General features: G+C 34.8%; 2 protein-coding genes across 3 annotated transcripts; both read left to right on the forward strand.

Moving 5' to 3' along the window:
- The first annotated feature begins 358 nt into the window (after positions 1 to 358).
- On the forward strand, positions 359 to 21456 carry LOC109003756 (probable serine/threonine-protein kinase PBL19). Of its 2 annotated transcripts, XM_035694189.1 has the most exons (6): positions 359 to 365; positions 3783 to 3784; positions 16119 to 16595; positions 18819 to 19079; positions 20089 to 20211; positions 20728 to 21456. In XM_035694189.1, the coding sequence occupies exons 3-6, from the start codon at positions 16242 to 16244 to the stop codon at positions 21169 to 21171; spliced, it is 1182 nt and encodes a 393-aa protein (XP_035550082.1). In that variant the 5' UTR covers positions 359 to 365; positions 3783 to 3784; positions 16119 to 16241; the 3' UTR covers positions 21172 to 21456. The 2 variants fall into 2 exon arrangements, with proteins under 2 accessions (XP_035550082.1, XP_018837579.2); XM_018982034.2 differs by lacking the exons at positions 359 to 365; positions 3783 to 3784 and having other exon boundaries at positions 15793 to 16595.
- LOC109003747 (novel plant SNARE 11-like) lies at positions 5365 to 11080 on the forward strand. Its single transcript, XM_035694190.1, has 10 exons — positions 5365 to 6162; positions 6627 to 6719; positions 7378 to 7471; positions 7590 to 7627; positions 8425 to 8513; positions 8719 to 8798; positions 9085 to 9141; positions 9313 to 9405; positions 9491 to 9565; positions 10643 to 11080. The coding sequence occupies exons 1-10, from the start codon at positions 6086 to 6088 to the stop codon at positions 10730 to 10732; spliced, it is 786 nt and encodes a 261-aa protein (XP_035550083.1). The 5' UTR covers positions 5365 to 6085; the 3' UTR covers positions 10733 to 11080.
- Positions 21457 to 21483: the final 27 nt, after the last annotated feature.

Genomic DNA, 21483 nt, shown 5'->3' on the forward strand with positions numbered 1-21483 from the left:
CTCGATAGTGGGCTCAAGTGAAGCCCAAACAGAGAGTTTGTTCGACAGTTGCTCAAGCAAAAACTAGATAGAGAGTTCATTCGATATGCACTCGACACTTCGCTCGAACAAATATGATAGAAAAGTGAAAATTAGGCATGGTTTGGATTCGGAGATTCTCATTTCATCTTTGCTTGTACGGTAAAACACTTCTCAATCAAAACAGCTGTATTCAAATCACTAGGGGTGAAAACCGAAGGTGTTGGTGCAGTTTTGGTAAAAAATTGAAACCGCACCGTCAAGCTGAAAATGTGTATATCTCGACCGAAATTGGCCGGTGAAGGGGAAGAAAACCGTCGACGTCAGTCTCGATTTTCTTCTAGTTTGTTCGCCGGCATCATCGATGGCACAAACAAACTTACAAACACTCGAACACCTATCACAGATTCACAAAAAAATGAAATATCACAAAAAAAAAAATGAAATATGACAACAAATATCAAAGATTCAAACACTTGAAATGGCGCAAATGGATGAATCATGAAATGACGCCAATGGATGGAGCTAAGATGAGAATAACCCAATAAAACCGACAATGGATCGATGACATCGAAAAGCTTGAGAGAGAGAGAGAGAGAGAGAACGACGTAAGATGTTAAAGATGAGATTCGAAAATGAGCGGGAGAACATGGGGGATTCTTAACCTAATCAATAAACGATGTCGTTTGGTTGACCAAACGACGTCGTTTGTTTGTTTTTTTTTTTTTCAATTGTGGGGGCTCAAAACGACGTTGTTTCACTTAAATAAGTGAAATGTCGTCGTTTTTATATAGGTATAAAAAGAAAAGAAACAAAAATGGAGAAGAAGATAGAACCGGTTGGTCGGTTCAGCTGTTTTTCACTAGATCAAACCGCGACCGAACCGACAGAGATCGGTTCTTCTTATTTTCCATCGTCGGCCAACCGGTTTCGGCCGGTTCCATGCTCCGACGGTTGGTCTGATCGATTTCTGGCCGGTTTACTCAGTTTCTGTACACCCCTACAAATCACTGAGATGTTTCACAATATTTTCACTAACGACAAAAGAGCTCAAAGAAAAAAAAGGCTATCATCTTCCCGTATACTTTTTAGACTTTTTTGTCTTTGCCGACCATAGTATTCAACAAGAGAGACGAATCTCCAACGTTTGGAAATCTCCAATAATTTTAAGCACAATATTTTGATAAAAAAATATTTTATAAATATATAAATAATTATTTAATTATTTTCTTGGCAAAAAATAAACAAAATTTCTATTTTATTAAATTAATATATTTTAACAAATATTGTTATCTTATAATATTATTATGAAATGCCTTATAAAAAATTATATTTGAGTAGGTAATTTATAAATTACCATTATTATTTATAAAGATATATTTATAATAAAAAAATCATTACAAATATTATGCAATAATTGGTGGGACCCACATCTATCAAATCTCTAAAATGTTGAAGCCATCTCATCTCACTTCCTAATCCAAACATTCAAAATTTTTAAAAATCATCTCATCTCATCTCATCTCAACTCAACAATCTCACTACTATTTACAAATCATCTTAACTCATCTCTGAATCCAAATGAGGGTTTAGAGTTTCTGACGTGTAACCCTATAAATATGTAACGCCACATATGCATTCCAATCTGAGGAACTTTGCACCTGCATGCACTCGACGCCCTCTCATTCTTTCTCTCCCTCTCCCTCCCCATCTGCGTTCGTCATTTCGAAGTCAGCCCTCTCATTCTCTCCCTCTTAAGCCCCCATCTGCATTGGTTTTAGCAGCATTCGATGCTGACGCCGACGAACTAGTTTTAGCAGCAATCGACGCCGACAAACTGGTTTGAAAGGTAAAAAGCATTTATGTTTGGGGATTCTTTTTGCGATTTCCTTCATTCTTGACAATCTTTTCTTTTTTTTGGGTCTGTTTGGTCTGCTTGGTCTATTTCAGATGGGTGTGAAAGCCCCAAAACATCGTCTTCTGTTTGGTCTGTGGTCATGGAACCTGCGTGACTATTTTTTTTCAAAACACTTTGTTCGCATGATTGAAACTCTTGAAAGCTAGAAAGATGATGCAAAAGTTGTGATGGTATTGACCAAAAGCGACAAAGAACCTCAAGAAGATTCAACGTGCCGACGACTGAGGTTGAAAATCTTCAAAATTCTTTTTTATTTTGAGCCCTACTTTTTTCATTTTTTTTCCTGGACCAAGAAGTGGATGGTGAAAGTATCGAAAAGGCCCCTCATTCACAAAACTTTATACGAAGATAGGGGCTCGGGAGGGAGAGAAAGCAGCAAAGGGCTGGCTTCGAAATGACAAATGCTGATGGGGGAGGGGGAAGGAGAGGGAGAAGGAGATGGCATCGAGTGCATGCGAGTGCAGAGTTCCTCATCTTGGAATGCCTATGTGGCGTTTTGTTATTGGTTGGTGTGAATAAGTCTTTCACACCTATCCGACCTCAAGCTTTTCTCTTTGAATAATTAGTCAAAAGCAAAAAAGTCACATATTAGCCAAAATCTAACTTTGAGATAGTTAATCCAATACCAGTGCTCTGAAAAGTGCTATTATATATACCTCTAGTTTATATCACTTACTTTGCCTCTAAACGTGGTACCACAATGTAGTATTAGGTGACTTATTAAAAAAACTAAAAATATAAACATAAAAGGGTAGAGAAAATTTAAGATTTTAATTTTCATATTTGTGTATTTTTTTGTGCCATTTTTTTTTGAATATATATATATATTAATATTTTGAAAATTTTTTAATAAGTAATATAGTACCACATTGTAGTGCCCGTCAGAGTGACAAAATAAATAGTATAAATTAGATGGCACATTAGCATTACTCTTAAGGTCATATAATACATTACTCTAACATCACATAAATGGCTTTCTTAGATGGCTATGATATCATATATAGCCATCTACTTAATTCACTTATAAAATTCAATTTCACTTTGAAAATAGATAAAAATAAACTACTAAAAAAATGAGAAGTGCTACAAAGAGATTTCATAAAAATAAACTTATAAGCTAATATGACTTTATATAATATGTTAGATATACTTTACATTAAGTCGTATCAATTTATGTATTTACTTTTATGAGATATTTTTATAATTAAAATATTTATCTTCAATATATTTGTTAAGGCGTGTTTTGTATGCTGCCCACTAAAGGAGTGGTCTTCAATCTGCTACATCCAAAAGGAAGGGAATGTTGGTCGAAGCTGGGAAGCCTCCAACGTCGAAGTTAGTGGATTCTCCTTTCGTTTCTCAGGGATCTAGAGATAAAATTTCACTTATCCGTATTTTGTAGCTTTCTACCTTTTAAACCGAAAAAACCAATGTTTTGAATACCGTACCGGATAGCGTACCGGTCAAGGCACTGGAACAAAATATTTCGGTACCGGTACCGTTTCGTGTACCGTTTCGGGATAGTCGATATATGAATAAATTATATATATAAATATATATAACAATTATATTCTAAAATAATAGTTTATATATGAATAAATTATATATAAATACATACATACATATAAATTATAAATAGTCTAATCTAAATTGGGGGTCAAAAAATAAACTTGTAGTTTGAAAAAACGAAAAAAAAAAAAAAAACACAGGTCGAAATATCGGCTGGTACCGGCCGAAATATAGGCCGGTACAGGCCGAAATTTAAGCCGAAACGGCCGGTATTTTGGCCGGTACGGTATATATCTAGTACCTGTACCGGCCGGACGGCCGAAACGAAAAATTTCAGCCGTACCGGCCGGTACGGTACGAAATTAAAAACATTGGAAAAAACTCTAGATACAACCAACTTGGGGACTCGGCGCGGACCAAAACGCGTCGTTTTGTTCTCTGAGCAAACACAAATTGCCGATTTCAAAACAAAGCAACTCTTATTGGCAGTTCTCTTTTATTTTGAACATATGTGGGGAATTTCCTTAGCCACCCAGTGGAATTATACAATTTTTGTCCATTTCCTATCCAAAACTTGGGCAATAACCCAACCTCTATGCTCTGCTTCAGATGTCCAGTCTAGACAACTTGGTTTTATTTCACAACCTGCCCTCCTCCTCTATGTTTCTGCTGAAATTTTATTTACTGATGGCCATACGGCTATACCCTTCATTTTAAGTCATCCTATAGAACATAAAAGCGCCATCTTTAGCAGAATTTAAAGCTTCACAACCACTTGCCATCCTGCATCCTCGTCTAACTTCCTTCTCTTTTTCAAATTCACATAATTTTGCTACCGACGATATTCGTGTTGGAAAAAATAATGCTCTTTGATAGATGTTTAGGAGTGAAAGCGGTAAAGCTGGTGCTTGTTGTAAATTGGGCCAAACGCAACTACTGTTTGATGAGATCTCTGTTTCTCTAAAGACAACTATGAGGAGGATCTAAGAAGTCAATGAAGAATATTCAGCGCAGTACCCATTACTTAGAAAATGCTATACTTTCCGTTGTGCGATCAATACACCCTTGACACTCGTTGCTGGGGAAGGGAGCGTCGGCGACCATGAGGAAATTGGGGAAACCTTCAGATGTATAGGTCCCGAGAACGAGTCTGTGGGCAGCGAGAGATGGGTCGGAGGGGTACGGCAGCGAGGCCGGAAGTGGAACCCAGTGGACGGTGAGAGACGGCCATTCGAGGGGGTGGGAGATGACCAGATCGTAAAGGAACAAAATGTTCTTCTTCCATATGGCGTAGTCCTCCTCCCTCTTATTCTTTTTTTTTTTTAATATAATATTAGCTGAACTGCCACGTCAGACAATTCCGCGCCGGCTGTTGTATATAGAAGAATTGTTTAAACCGTTGTCTTGGACTCGCTTTTGCATTGCTTCTCGTGATAACCGTGAGTCACCATCATTCCCCTCCTTTTTGTGGTGATGGCTGGATGCAACATTTAATGCGGCCATCAGCAACAGGCATCGGGTCCGACCTCGGGGGAGGTCACTTAAAAGGGCATTTAATGCGACTAATTTCCTAGGGAACTAGATCCTAAATAGCCCTAATCCCTTTAATGCACCGAGATGAAGAGAGAGGGAAAACTGCCGATCGAATCCCCCTTCTTGTGGTGGACGCCGCCTAGGCCCAATGTCTTCAAATTCCTCCGATTTGCTCTTGTCACGAATGTTGGGCCTCGTGGGGATAATATGGGCTTAGCCCAACACTTTTAGATCTCCTTCTAATATTTGTAATGGGCTGTATCACATTTTCAAACCTCACCATGTTTATAAAACTTTATAAAAAATGATATTTAAAAGGTTATAAAAATATTTGATAGACTTAAAAAAGAAAGCTTACATGGGGGGCAGAAATGATCTACAATGACAGTGAAAGCACGACGCTGGACTCCTCGTGGGGTCCCTCCCTGCACCTCGTCCGGGCCTTCCCGGACATTTTTAGCGCCTTAAACGGCCAAAATGTCGGTCTTTTTAATTTTTTAATTTTCAAGGATAAATATCTCGCCCTTGAAAGCCAACCTCCCGCCCCAACCCCTTCAGACAAAAACAAATAATAAAAAGAAAACATCAAAAATTTCAAATAATCTTCGGAATAATTTACTGTAAATCACGAGGACGAGGAGCCCCTGTTTTGCATTGTGCGTGTGTGTGTGTTTTTTTTATTTTTTTATTTTTTTTTCAAATTTTCTAGATCGGTGATACTGGTAAGCGTTCGATTATTCTCTTCACGGTCAATACAAAAACCTACACTCTCCGTATCGGATCCGATCCGAAATTCAGAAAGCTAACAAACGAATCTGAATTCGACTGGAACCGGGATTTGTGGCCGTTTTCTTTGATTCCCATTCATTTTTCGCTGGAAGCCAAACATTTTTGTTTTCTGGCTTTGTTTGAATCCACATTGAATGCGGATTGCGGTGTGTTATTCTGTACGGATCTGACTGGAGCTTCCCTCGATAGCTGCGTTTGGTTTAATCCACCGTGACTGGATTGCTTTGGTGATTGAAATTGTCGTTTTGATTGCCATTCTGTATATAAAAAAACTAGTCTCATTAGGTATTTCCCTGGTTTAATCTTGCGAAACTTGAGATGGATCCTTTATCTACGATCAGCGAAGAGCTTGCGGAGATTGACGGACAAATCGGCGACATCTTCCGAGCATTATCGTAAGGGATCACGAGCTTCTTTGTTTCTTTCTGCTTAGATTGTTTTGCAATCAGATTGCGGTACATTTACAGTGTGCTTAATGTTCACCTGGAGGTTCCAGCTGTCGCAATAATTGCTAAGGAAGCCTTGGCTAAACTTGTTTTGGTGCTCAATTTGGATTTTAGAGCTACTATTGCCTTAGTTATGGATGAAATTTTAGTTAGGTCATATAAACGAAAAAACAAAGAAGAAAAAGAAGAATATTTAACCGGCTCATCTATATCATTTGTGAATTTTTTGACGCAATCTGTTTGCTCATGTCTGATTGCGTAGTATAATGTGAATTCACCAAAATGGTTTTCAGATGTTGAAGATTGTATAGTGATGGATGAAAATTTAGTTTAATCATCACTAACATATTGTGAATTTTCGGATGCAATACATTTTCTCATCTCTGATTATTTAGTGTAATGTGATATCACAGAAATGGATTTCAGAAGTTGGAGAAGGTTAAGGACTCTAATAGGCAAAGTAGGCAGTTGGAAGAACTCACAGAAAAGATGCGCGAGTGTAAGAGGTATTTGACAATGGACCTTTTCTCTGCCTCTATGTAAATTCTGATTCGTAGGTTTCGTTTATAATATTTATAAGCAGCATTTACAAGCTCTACTTTGAATGTACTACTACACAGGTTTTCTTTTTAGTGTAGTGGGCTAAGAGTAATGTAATGCACTTCATGCTAAAGATGATTGAGGTTCCATGAGATTCTTGGCATCTGAAGATCATGGGCAATTAGTTGAAGTATAGGATAAATGAAATTTTGAGGGTTTGTCTATGATAATTTTATAAAAAATAGTATGCTTAAGGAGTTATGCCATGCTAAAACCTACAGATCATGTAATTTGCATATAACATTGGATGTTTAGTTTCTCACCAAAGTCAAGGTTGTACCTGACTTATCTGTGATTGAAAGTTGCAGCTAACAAAGCTGGCCATCTGAGATAAATGTCTCATATAATGCAACTGCTGCTCTGTGTGTGTTTGTATTTCAATTTCCTTTTGCCAATGGTCTTTGGATCAAATGGCATTTCCTTCCCTCTTAGATAGGTCTTCGGTTGAATCCCATTTGGCTGCTTGAGTTGTATCCACCTATAAAAGAAAATGTTTCCCCTTTCCTTTCTTTTTGTCTGTTCGATTTTCTTTTTCAGAAAGACAAATTTGGGTTGTTTTTTCAGGCTTATCAAAGAGTTTGACAGAGAAGTCAAGGATCTGGAGAGTAGAAATGATCCTGGCACTAACAAGATGCTGAATGAGAAAAAACAGTCAATGGTGGGTTATTATCTGTATATCTATTTAGCCTTTGAAACTCTAAAATTTTGCCAAAATTTTGTTGCTCACACCGATTGATTCCAAAAAATGTGCTGAGTGATGTTCATACTTTATGCAGATCAAAGAGTTGAATTCATATGTTGCTCTCAAAAAGCAGTAAGTAACATCGATTGAATTATTATTCAGTTCTCAAAGCAACAAAAGATAAATCCATTCATCTACAATGCATTTGACATGTCATATATATTTATATATTGCCAATATTCTTTTCTTTGTGTTAGGTGTTTTTATCCCTTTGTTGCTTCCCTTTGTCCCAAATTGAGCTTCACACCTATTTGTGCATGCACATATGTGCTTTCCATGGAGTGTTGACTTGTAAAATTTTAAAGAATTGAAGTCTTAAACCTTTCCATATTATCGTATTTCAAATAACTTAAATGCATAAACCAGAAATATTCAAACTTGCCAGCACAGAAGATTTCCTTTATTGTTTTACCGCAAGTGTAATTTTGTAAAACCACTCACTATAAGACATAATGTGGCAATGCATTGAGCTTCTTGAATTTTTTTCTTTCTCAAACCCGAAAATAATTTGTGAAATTGCGTTATTCATAACAGAATTTATATACATGCTAGCCTCTCCACTGTTTCAGCAGTTAAAACAAGCATTTTCTAAGTAACCTTTAGATGATACAGGTGTCATTGTTTGGAAAAGACTATTTTCTCCAGTTAAATTGAGGGTGGCACCTATTGTGCATTAAAAAGCCTTAATAAATGCACTATCACGAAATAGTGATTGCTCAAGTTGAATGAATGAAAAGGATTGGAGGGAGGAAAAAATAACGTGTGTAATGACATCATTTTTTCTGTTTATCGATCATTTGCATCATTAAACTATTTGTATTTTCTGATTATGTCCTTAGGACTGAATTTTCATTTTGTTGAACGTACAGATATGCATCCAATCTTGAAAACAAGCGAATTGATCTCTTTGATGGGGGTACTGAAGGACATGGGGAAGAAAATGTCTTGCTAGCTTCGTGTGAGTTTGTGTCCTTTCACCATCATCCTAATCTTAATTGATGCAATTCATGAGTAAACAATGCATCATCTTAAGTTTCATTCAGAATCAAGCTGTGTTTGATATTTTCATACCTTGGGATGCACTTCAAAAGTTAATTTAATGCAGTAAATATTTTTCCAATATAAAGTATAAGTGATGTTGACAGAGTCTTTATATTTTGCAGCCATGACAAATCAACAGCTAGTAGATAGTGGAAACCGGATGATGGACGATACTGATCAAGCTATTGAGAGGTCAAAAAAGGTTGGATTATCCCTTGAGATATTTTTCTTTTCTCCATTTGGTGAGGTGGACAGTGATAGGTTTTGTATGCTCTTTTATGGAGTGCTTATATTTTTCCTGTAATACATGTTTTTCTCCAAAACGGTTACAGATGTTGGACTATGTCTTGTAGTTTCCCCACAAAAAAAAAAAAAAAAGGAAAAAAAACAAAGAAGGAAAGAAAGAAGATATTACACCCCCAAGTGAGTTCATATGTAAGACTGAAATTATAGCAAAGCAAAGTAACGGATCTCTCTGTTCATGACAGGTTGTTCATGACACTATCAATGTTGGAACTGAGACTGCAGCAGCCCTAAAGGCTCAGGTGTGTAATTTGTCAGTTTGAAAGAAAATGGATGTCATGGCACTTTCTTGTACTGAATTTACTTCTTCCCCCCACCCACCCCCCCTCTCTCTCATGCACAAACACACAATTTCTCACCATATTTAATTTCAGTCCCAGGGAAACTAAAGATGTCTATTACTTTTATGTTAGACCGAACAAATGAGTCGGGTTGTCAATGAGCTGGATTCTATCCATTTCTCAATCAAGAAAGCTTCTCAACTTGTGAAGGAACTTGGTAGGCAGGTCAATCTCCGAAAACATCTTTTTCCTATTCTTGTCATATATGAGTATTATTTGCTACTTTCAATACTGACCCCAATTTCATCAGGTTGCAACTGACCGGTGTATCATGGCACTACTCTTCCTTATTGTCATTGGAGTTGTAGCCATTATTATTGTTAAGGTAACATCTATATTTGCCTTTGTTTGGGCAACACCTTATTTTATCATTTATAATGTTTAAATCATATAAAAAGAAAATCTCTGTTTGCCTTTGATTTAGTTTTCTCTAATACTAGATTTAGCTTTTCCTCATCTGGCTGGTAACCAAGTTCCTTTAATATTTATCTTCACAAGTACTCAGCCACTTTTTTCACTTTCTTTTGCAAGAGGCACTCAGGCCAACTGTTTTAATATGACATAGCATTGTGATTTCTATCCTGCTCAACCTTCTTTTATTGTTTAATTAATAAGGTTATTATAGTGTGATGGCCTTTATATCCAAAATGTTGTTCGGTTAGCCCTTTGGGAGTTCTTTCATTGCTTTTCAAAGCAAAAGTTGTCTCATTTTACACTTAAAGAAACAAGAAGTTACTTCAATAACGCCAAATGGTGCAGTTAAATGTAGTGAATCTAAGTCGGTTTATCTTCTTCCTTTTGATAAGTAATTAAAATTTCGCGAAAGGAAAAAAACTTGAGTATATGAGGGAGCTACTACAGTGTTGGCATTAGTAATGCACAGATTGTAAATGATGTCATCTTCAGGAGAAGCTCCATTCCCTTTCTATCTGAACGGATTGCTTTCCAAATTTGAATTTTCACATATCAGTTTAATATAGTTTGATGGACACTCTGGATTTGGATAATTGAGTTGGCGGTGCTCCTATATGTTCTTCTTGGGAAACAAGCTAAATTTAAGTATAACATAGATAAAATTTTATAGTTTTTATTTTATTTTCTTAAACTCAAGTTGCACATAAGCTCGAGTTGGAGAATGGACTGCTTTTCAAAATTTAGTGTCCAGAGGATGTATGTTTCATGGCCTTTAATATCAGTCTATACTTTCATGTTGTACATATTGACATGTCCAAACACTCTGTGTAATGAAATGGTTTCTTAATCACAAAAAGATAACGTCTTTTGCAGTCTCTGCTGCCCTTAAAAAACCATTAGTTTGTGAAACAAAATGTCAATATATATCCTTGCAGTTTGCATTCTCTATGTCTATTGATCTGCTCAAATCTCTGCTTGTATATTTCAGCTTGTGAACCCAAACAACAAGGACATCCGGGATATTCCTGGATTAGCCCCGCCAGCGATGACTCGGAGATTACTTTGGAATGCTAGTTAAATGTTAGAAAGGGATTATCACACGAGGTTGAGGATGATTTTGCCATCTGATTGGATGGATGGATTCCGTCGGCAGCACCCATTATACAGAATTGGTCTATTTGAGTTGTGGATTCATAAGTTTTCTCAAGAGTTTGGTCAACTTTCCTGAGTGCAAGTTAGTCCCTCAAAACTGTCGCTTATTAGGTTCAATTAGAAGTGTTCTATTTGATTATTTATTCGCCTTGACTGAAATATAATTTGTATACAACAGAAACTCAATGTGTAGATTGTGTTGTTTCAAACCATGTATTGTTACACTTGTAAGATGCTTATTGGTCTGCTCCACTACTTGTTCCTATTTTTTTCCCTTTTTTTTTCATCTGTTATTCGGAAACATCATATGCAGCATTGAGACGTTCAAACTATCACATAAATCCGACATGAAGAAATACCTTTTCCCTCAGCAAAACAAATTTCAGCTACCATAGGATAATTGGTCCCACAAATTATCAGTGGGGTTTAAAATCCAAACCATAACCCATCAAGGTTAGCACATTGGTCCCACAAATTACAGCTACCATAGGATAATTGAAAATTTCTTGTTAGTATTCCTTTAGGGTTTGTTGTTAGGCAAGTCCTAAAAGTCAAGCACCAGAATTCCAACAAAATGACAGAAATCATATGGAAATCTATCTGTTAGGTGGGAACATAATTGTACCATTTTGACAACCTTTTAATTGAACCTCTTTACAATGCTGGAAACTTCTTTAGAAAATAGAAAGGAAATTCCAAATGGAATTGAAGTCCAAGTACTACCTGATTATAGATAGGCTTTGAAACATAACTTGGGTCATTATTGATGTCCTATTTGTGTATGCCATTGAAATTTCAAATGACGTCACAAAACTTAGGTAGCTTGGGTACCAAGTCACATTGGTATTTTTGGTCTTGATCATACGTTTGAAAGGGGATTTGGTTTATTCAACCAAAAGAAGGGAAAGAAGGAGAGACTAAAAATGAAAGAAGGTCGCAACGAGTTACTTTGAAATGCGTTGTTTACACGGATTAGAATAATTCAGAGTTTCTGTTAAAACTTTTGAAACGAGATTTGGTTTATCCAACCAAAAGAAGGGAAATAATGAGAGATTAAAAATGAAAGAAGGTCGCAACAAGTTAATTTGAAATGTATTGTTTACATGGATTGGAATAATTCAGAGTTTCTGTCGAAACTTTTAAAACGAGATTTTGTTTATCCAATCAAAAGAAGGGAAAGAATGAGAGACTAAAAATGAAAGAAGGTCGCAATAAGTTAATTTGAAATGCGATGTTTACACATATTAGAATAATTCAGAGTTTTTGTCGAAACTTCAAAGTCTAAAGTAAGATGGAATACGCATGAAATTACACTCAGTGTACTTGGTTACGTCTATTGATATTAATATATTTTTTACTTATAAAAAAAATAGGCATGAAATAAATATTAGAATATTTATTATTATTTACAAGTCTCTCACAAACAAATTGAATGGATATTGATTCCATTTTCAAATCTTTCATAATGGATGTGCATGCTTGGAGAAAGAAAGAGGGCTAGTCAGCTAACTGTCCTTTGATTTCTCAAAGAAAGGTCCTTTGATTTCTCAAAGAAAGAGAGCTAATCAGCTAACTGTCCTTTGATTTCTCATTTGATCAGATATTAATGTTGGCAAGCGCGTGCGTGTTGGAAGGATAATCTTTCAAGTTTTGGTTGAAAAAAGTAGGCAATCTTTTCTCGACATGAAAATCTTCTAGTGGGCATTGAACAAGCTAAGGTTAGTTGTACGGTTAGTAATTTGGGGATTTTCATGGAAAGTCTTAATATACAAGTTAAGATATAATTTTGATAGAGATAATAGAAGAGAAATGTTCTAAGCACAAGGAGATTTCATAAAAGTAATCTCGTGAATTGATGTGATTAAATGTGGTATATCATATTGTAAAATTATTTTTATTGTAAAATAAATCTAACATATCATATGAAATTACGTCAATTTGTAAAAATTTTTTATGGCTAAAATAACACTTATCATAAAAGAAAGGCCAATTTTAGTAAATACCAGGATTTGGTAAATGAATCATATTAGGCCAAATTTGTAAACCCAAATTCAGGCATCAGGTATGATTTCTCAGAATCTATGCACTTCTCTTTGGATTGAAGCACTAGAATGAGTCAATTAAATCCAGACCCCAATTTAAGTTCAACAACAAACAAACATCTACTTAATTCCTTCATTTCATACTATATTCACATATAGTAATTAATGGGTTTATGTTTTTACTACTCTTCTCAACTCATAATTATAATTTTTTTAAATTTTTATATAAAATAAAATAAACAATTTAACTTTTTTAAATCTTAAAATAAAAATTATATTAAAAAAATATATTCTAATAATATTTTATTTAATTTTTAATTTTTATCTCAATTCATTCTATCTCATTTATAAAAACAAAGGATAGATTTGTAGTATATGAATTTATTCTTGTCAATGGTCATGGACCTACTCCTGTTCAGCCAATGATACATGCACCAAGAACTTGTTGTGTCTCAACTTCAGAGACACAACAAAAATTTATAAAAAAAAATTATAAAAAATCAAATTAAAGAAGTTAGGACCATGGGCATGGAGACCCCTTGTCACGACGCACAAAAACTTAGAACTGTCCTCTGTACTTGAGGAGAAGGAAAATAAAAAAGGGCCATCATTATTAAAGACTATGAAGTAGTTGGAGGCGGCACGTAGACCTTCTTGGTGACAAAAAAAAAAAGCAACCTTTACCTAATTATCTATTTATATAAATTAGAAACATACTATACGATAAAAAAGATTTTACAAAACTAAAATGATATGATATTATTAGATTTATTTTATAATAAAAATAATTTTATAATATAATATATCATGTTAATGCGCATAAATTTTTAAATTGATTTTATGAAATTTTTTCAAAACCTATTTATAGATTATGAATAATGTTACTTGTCTCGACAAATGAGTTCAGATAATTTTTTTTATTTAATGATTAAAGAATTATTTTTAAATGATGTTATAATTTTTTAAAAAAAATATATAAAAATATAAAAAAATAATAATAAAAAAAATCAAATGACTTTATCGACCGATGTTCAACCTACACCCTCGATGGGACCGGTGGGTTAGCACTATTAATAAGTGTTTTTAATCTTGTACTGTACCGGCCGATATTTATCGTACCAGCCATTGGGCCAGTATAGGTATCATATATATTTCGTACCGGCCTAAATACCAGCCGTATCGGTTTTTTTTTTTTTTTAAACTATAAGCTTATTTTTTGACTCACAATTCTGACTAGACTATTTTTAATTTATATATGAGTGGGGCTACTCTGCTGCCCTACTCTTACTGCTGGGCGTACTGCCTAACATTTTTTTTACATTTTTTTAATATATTTAAATATTTTTAAAAAATAAAAAAATATATCAATATATTTCATTTCCTTAATCACTTACTAAAATCCTTTTTTAGCTAGGGGTCAAATATAATAGGTAAAGTGGGGAGACAAAATAACCTTTTTCTTTATATATATATATATATATAGATTATTATTTTAAAATATAATTTTTATATATATTTATATATATAACTTATTTATATATCGATTATCTTAAAACGGTATACAAAATGATAATAATATCAAAATATTTTATTTTAATATTTTGATCAGTATAATATTCGATACGAAATTTAAAACATCCGATACAAAAATTCAAAACATTGCTATTATAGATAAGATTGTGTTTTGCAACGCAATCTCGGTTTTTTCATGCCGTCACTCACACGGATTAAAATATTTATCAGATCTAGACAATCAGTGCTTCTTCAAACCTTCGATGCGCACGTTGAACGATGTTTGAATTCTTTGGAATAAACCTTTACCAGTGTGAACACTATGACAACCGTCTGTTTACTCCAAAACATGATCATCATAATTATATTCATCCTCGTAACCTGTCTCATGTCCCATATTTTTATCGTTCTATTTTTTTTTTCAATTTGTAAAACCTATTGTAAAATGTAAGCAAAAGTCACAATTAGTTGATGGAAGGAATAGTCGTGCGTAGAAAAATTTAAGGAGGTTGCATCATCGTATTTAATTTGAAATTCAATACAAGCCTTCAATTTCAAAGTCTACGATCCAATGTATTGGAACATCAACACGTTAACAGGTAAGTTTTTAAAAATTATTTTTAGGAAAAATATTTGCATCAGCCTACTATTCATCACACACTTAACACACTTAATGTATTGAGGTTTAAAAAAAAAAAAATTTGAATACATGGTGTGTGAAGTGTGTAGGTTGATGTATAGAATTACCCTATAATAAAGATGAAATAATATTAAATACACTTACAGAATACGTAAACATTACATATATTTTTTTAAAAAATAAATAAACACGAGATTCACATAAAAAAATACTTAATAATAGATGATACTAAATAACTAAAATATTATTATTTATATATAATGCTAACTTTTTAAAAAAATATATAAAAACGAATAATTAAAAAAAAGGGATGGATATAATTTTTTTTTTAAAGTTAAGTATATATTTTTATGGATAAAAAGTTGAGTTTTTTTTTAGAGTAATGTTATATATAGTACTTATGGAATACGCAAGTGTCACGTAGTCGTTTTGAAAAAAAATAAATTTTATTATTAAAAAATTATTATCTTTTATATAAATTTCATATTTATTTATTTATTTTTAAATAATTACATGACTCTTACGCAATTATCATTTCTTTTTTTTATTCCTTCACCTTATGTTAAGTTGTTAACGTAAACTTGTAAACACGGGTAAAAGAGCGAAGTTCTGTACAATGGTAAGAATTCATGGAAGTTGGTTCTGGTTCTTTTTAGTTGGTTTTTGATCTGTTATGCACTCTTCAATGTCTTCATAGTCCAAGCATTTAAGGTATTTTAAGAAATAAACGGTCCAAGCCAAGGCAAACTGGCTACCAGACGCGGGAACGCGCTGTGTATATGAATGATTCGATGGAAACAAGGAGAGAGATATTGGAAAATTGATGGTCTTTGCCTTCCGTCGCTTTCATTCGTTGTCTTTTACGTTTCATTCACGACACCGCGCTCTTTCTCTTTCGGTGGACATGGTTGTTTTTTTAATCTGGTTTTTGCCTGGTAGCTTTGTTATTGGTTTATAAATTCCCATTTTTCGGCAGCACGGCTCTTCAATTTTTTAGTCCAATGCTGAGTTCCATTTGTCTATCTTCTGTCTGTTTACAACCCTTGGGTGGGTTCGTGTCCTCAGTCCTCCTATTCAAACTATCTTGTGGAATTTCCTTCTTTGGTCTTTATAATTAGCTAGTTTCCTTTCTGGGTTTTCTTTTATCTTCTGGGTTCACGTCCATCTCAACCTCTCTCGCTTGCTTGCAATACTACTACAACAGTTTGAGTTTTGGCATTTGGTTTCAAAAGCTCAAGAAGATGAAGTGCTTCTTTCCCTTCAAGGACAAATCCAAGACCAAGAGAGGATCGAGATCCGCTCCAGAGCGGCAAAGCCAAAGTAAATCAGATAGTTCGGCTGTAAACCGCGCAACCAAGTCATCGGGTTCATTACCATCGCCACTGAGCATACCCGAATTGTACGAAGAAAAGAAGCACAATTTGAGAGTTTTCACCTACGAAGAGTTGAGGGAAGCAACAAATGGTTTCAATAGGTTGCTAAAGATTGGAGAAGGTGGTTTTGGGAGTGTGTATAAAGGTACTATTAGGCCTCCAAATGGTCAAGGTGATTCAACTGTTGTTGCCATAAAAAAGCTTAACACGAATGGATTGCAGGTACTGGCTTTGCCAAGTTTATTTATTATTTTTGTATGCTATTTTTGGCTTTAAAGTATTGCATTCTGCACAATTTACTTGGGTGTAATAAGTTCTTAAATATTATCTGCTACCGCATTTTGTTCCTGCGATAGTTAAGATCTTTTCCCAAAAAGACTTCAACTTGAATTAACTACTGCGTAAAACGGGTATCAGGGGCAAGAGGTTTCCTGCTCTTTTAAATTTTCTTTTTGTTATCAGGTGAAAACTGCTAAAAGATCAATGATGACTCCGTTTGGAGTTGTACGAGTCAGGACTAAATGGCTAATATGCGGTGAATCAGTTGGAAAGCCTGTGTTTTTTTTTTTTTTTACAAGTATAGTTGGAAAGCCTGTGTTAAAGACCAAGCATGGTATGCTAATTAACCTATACCGGGTGAAATAATATTGTGTTGTCTTCTTTTAATTAGGTAGAGATACTGGGATTTACATAAGACTGAAAATTGTAATGGATAGTACTTGTAAAAAAAAAAAATGGTAATGGATAGTATTATGAATCGGGCTGGAAGTCAATGTTAACACAGAATTAAGTAAGTGGGGAGAAGCAGAGTTCTGTACCAATATGAAAGGCGTTATGAATTATACTTGAGCTTTCTTGGAATAGCCAAATGCCCCTAGCCCTATGATTGATTAACAACATTGATCGGTGCATGACATTTCTAGCTTTAGGGTTTAGAATGTGCTGCAAAGTTCTAATCTTACATGGATATATATAGAGGAAGTGGATGAATTGAAGCTTCCAGAATTTGGTAAAATCTTATCTTTGCTTCATAAGGTTGATTCAAGATGCTACTTTAAGAAAGCAACCTAATGCTATTGCTTTCTTTGGACCATGGAGTATACAGCTTTCTTGCCCATTTCTGCATTCGCAAAATTAACATAATAAATAATAGTTACAGTAGATCCGCTATAAATCACAGCATCTATGACTTCATAACCAACAGAAACTTGAGTTTCTGCTGAGAGATGGGATCCACTACAACAAAGTAGAGATATATCTAAATGGTTTTTTCTCAAACCATGGTGCTGTTAAAATTAGTTGAATTTATATATTTTCTTGGTTTTCTGAGTTCTATATTCAGCTGTCTTCAATAGGAAGCTAATGATGCAGTTGTGCAACGATTCATTTGAAAAAGTGAATAACAAGTATAGTCGTCTTGATAGAAAGGGGATATTCAAAGGGTGTATTTTGATGGCTTATGACAGGCGACCATTTCTCTTGTTATCTGTACCACATAGAGGCACAAAGCATCTTCTAAAATGTTGGTGCTATAGACATTGGAGCAATCACTAAAAACTATTGAGTTGAAACTTGATCAACTTCCTTCTATGAGATCCTAAAAACATCCTCAGACATGTTTCTGAAAGTATAGTCTCTTTCACATGATATGGAAAACAGATTAATCCTGCTTTGAGTGCTAATGGAAATTTTGTTCTCAAGAATGGATTTTCTGCAGCCTTGATCCCCTTTCACTCCACTCCCTTTTCTTTTCTGTTGGTTTGTAGATGTATGAGCTTGTAAGCCCTACTGAGTTCCCTGACGAGGAGAAAAACAGGGCTATAAGTTGACTGATTAGTCTTTTTATAAGGGCTGCTATTTGTATACACTTTTTGTCTTCTCATAACTGGGATTATTGCCTTAAGATGATAAGTCATATCTATGTGCTTTGATGACCAAAGTTTTTTAATTTTCTGCTGCTCCATACACGTCATGATAGACCTTCCTGTTTTGTTGTTTGAGAAAAAGAAAGCATAATAATCCACTAGATATCCTCTGTTCCAAACACACTTCTTGGTAAGTATCCATCTTTTACTTGTGATATTGGCATATTCGTCTCTTGAGATTAGGATCGTGTTGTTATTGTTCATCAAGATGTTTGTTCTTTTATTTTGTTGCCAAAATTATTATTACCTGCACTGTCAAACAGATGAAAACCCGTTTCTTATGGCTAGTTTGTTTCTTGTACAGGACCATCTTTTACTTACAGTATTGGCATCTTTTTGCTTATGTTAAGACTTGGTCCAATATTCTAGTTTTAGTTTTTTTTTAATCCTAGTTTTAATTGTATCTGATTGTGATTAGTTCGTCGTGCTGTGTTCTTTGTTTTGGTCGCCAAATTATTATAAATTATGCTGTTATGCAGATGAAAACCTGTTTCCTATGGTTACTTTATATTTTTTGTAGGGTCATAAACAGTGGCTAGCAGAAGTTATATTTCTTGGTGTTGTCAATCACCCAAATCTAGTGAAACTTCTGGGATACTGTTCTAGTGATGAAGAAAGAGGTATCCAGCGGTTGTTGGTGTACGAATTCATGCCTAACAGAAGCCTAGAAGCTCATCTTTTCAACAGGGCATTGCCCACACTTACTTGGAAAACAAGATTAGAGATTCTCCTTGGTGCGGCCGAAGGATTGGCTTACCTACATGGGGGACTGCAAGTCCAGGTACAATTTACTCTAATTCAGATGACATAAATTCATGAATTTATCTCTCATCAATGTGTGTGATATTGAATATTAAATGATGTTGGAAATCGAGCTTTAACTCCACTTTTGAATTCTAGCTAGTTTGTTTTTTACTAATGGGCACCATAAACATATTCTAATTCTTCATCCGAGAAAAGGGAAACAAAACACATTACAGCCAGTTGTGTAGTTTTTATCTCTAGGTGTTTTTGTGAATGCTCGGTATTCAGTGGTTTGTTCAAATTGGACCACTCTTTATAAACCTACAAGTTGAAGTCTGATTCAAACCTCTCATAAAGATTAGATAGTCACATCTTGTAAGTAAACTCAAATTTTGCCATCCATAGTAGCTCTATTGAATGGGGAATTCTCTATAACTACACCTGTAAAGCTTTGAATGGGGAATTTTGTGTTTTGTTTGAAAGTTTGGGAAAATTGTAATAATTAGGTAATGATTAGATGAAAAAGTTAAAAATTTAAAATTGAAAAGTGTATGTTTGAGTGGTGTTTAGATTTTCAGATGTGATGAGATGAAACAAAACCATCTCAACATCCAAACAACCCCTTAGTCTAATCCTCAGAGGCCTAAATTCTGTTGTCACCTAATTTTTCCTAGTCTTTGACTATAGAGCCCCTCTTCTCACTCTCTCAGCCTACAGACTCGAAAAGAAAAGAAAAAGTAGCAGTAGATGTTATTAGGTTTTTCGGAATATTTTTCATTAAAGTGAAGAAAATATTCCAATCTATACTTTACTAAACGTCTGCCTCATTTGTTTTCACTAACCATCTCATCTCATCTAATCATTACTACTTTCCCAAACTTCCACACAAAATACAATAAACAATTCAACTTTTTCACATTCTAAAACAAAAATAATATTAAAGAATGATTTTCTAATAATATTTTATTCAACTTTCAACTTTCATCTCATCTCATCTATATAAACAAATGAAGCTGTACTCATTTTTGTTTATTCTGGTTGAAAAGGTGATATATCGAGATTTCAAGTCCTCAAATGTGCTATTGGATGACGAGTTCAAGGCAAAGCTTTCAGACTTTGGGCTTGCTAGGGAAGGGCCACAGGGTGACCATACTCATGTATCCACTGCGGTAAGTAGGTCATAGATGATATTCTTGAGCAGCATTCTTGCAGTCTCTAAAAGCGGATAATTCGTTGACTTGACATATCTAGTGTACAAAACCATCCTTAATTGCATCCTAGTTAGTGTGGCTTAGTCGTACTAATTTGTGTTTGATGGCACATGAAGTAAGTTTGTCAATTAAAGGATGTAATTAGGGGACAAATCAGTGACACATTTTTCTTCTTTTTTTCATACCTGCGGCAAGTTGTCTATGTTTATTTGGTCAGATTCATTGATATTGATCAAGTTCTAGCTAGCTGGTCTCATCTTATGGTTGCCAACTGCCCCTTGGCTCTCCAATTCGTGAGTTAGCATATATTTATCCAAAGACCGTGACAAGAGGCATGTAATTGTTTGATCTCATTATGAATATTTATCCAAAGACCGTGACAAGAGGCCTGGGATTGTTTGAACTCATTATGAAACACAAGTTGTATTCTGCCATCCCCATGGTGACTTAGACTTGTCTTTATTTTGGTATCAGGTGGTTGGGACATATGGATATGCTGCTCCGGAATATGTGGAAACAGGCCATCTTACAACCCAGAGCGATATATGGAGTTTTGGTGTTGTGCTGTATGAGATCCTCACAGGCAGGCGAGCATTGGAAAGAAACCGTCCCACTTCGGAACAGAAGCTTCTAGATTGGGTGAAACAGTTCCCGGCTAACAGTCGCAGATTCAGCATGATAATAGATCCAAGACTCAGAAACCAGTATCCTCCTGTTGCAGCTCAGAAAATTGCCAAACTAGCAGATAGCTGCCTAAACAAGAATGCTAAGGATAGGCCAACAATGAGCCAGGTAGTAGAGATCTTGAAGGAAGCAACACAAATCCCAGAACCTACTCCCGGGAATAGTAGTTCTAGCTCATCGGGATCTAAAATTTCCAACAGAAACCAAAATAGGACTATCAAGAGAAGTTTGTGACCATAGAGCCAAAGAAAATAAATAGTAGTTCTAACTCATCTGGGTCTGGAATGTTAGATTGATTCAACTCGATTAAACCAAGCAAACCCTGGTCCTCGCTCAATCATCTATACGTTTTGTCTCCATATTTCAAGATTTTTGTATTGATGAAAGGAAGAGGTGTATAGATTGGTATGTGGAATGGTTGTAAATCTCTATATTAAATTTTTGTGTTCCGATTCTTGGGAGTTCAAATTTCAATCTTATGATTTATAACTCGAGCAATCTAATGATATGTTATTTTCATTGCTAATGTGAAAACTCTCATCCCTC

This window comes from Juglans regia, chromosome 9, assembly GCF_001411555.2.
Source record: "Juglans regia cultivar Chandler chromosome 9, Walnut 2.0, whole genome shotgun sequence".
NCBI lineage: Eukaryota > Viridiplantae > Streptophyta > Magnoliopsida > Fagales > Juglandaceae > Juglans > Juglans regia.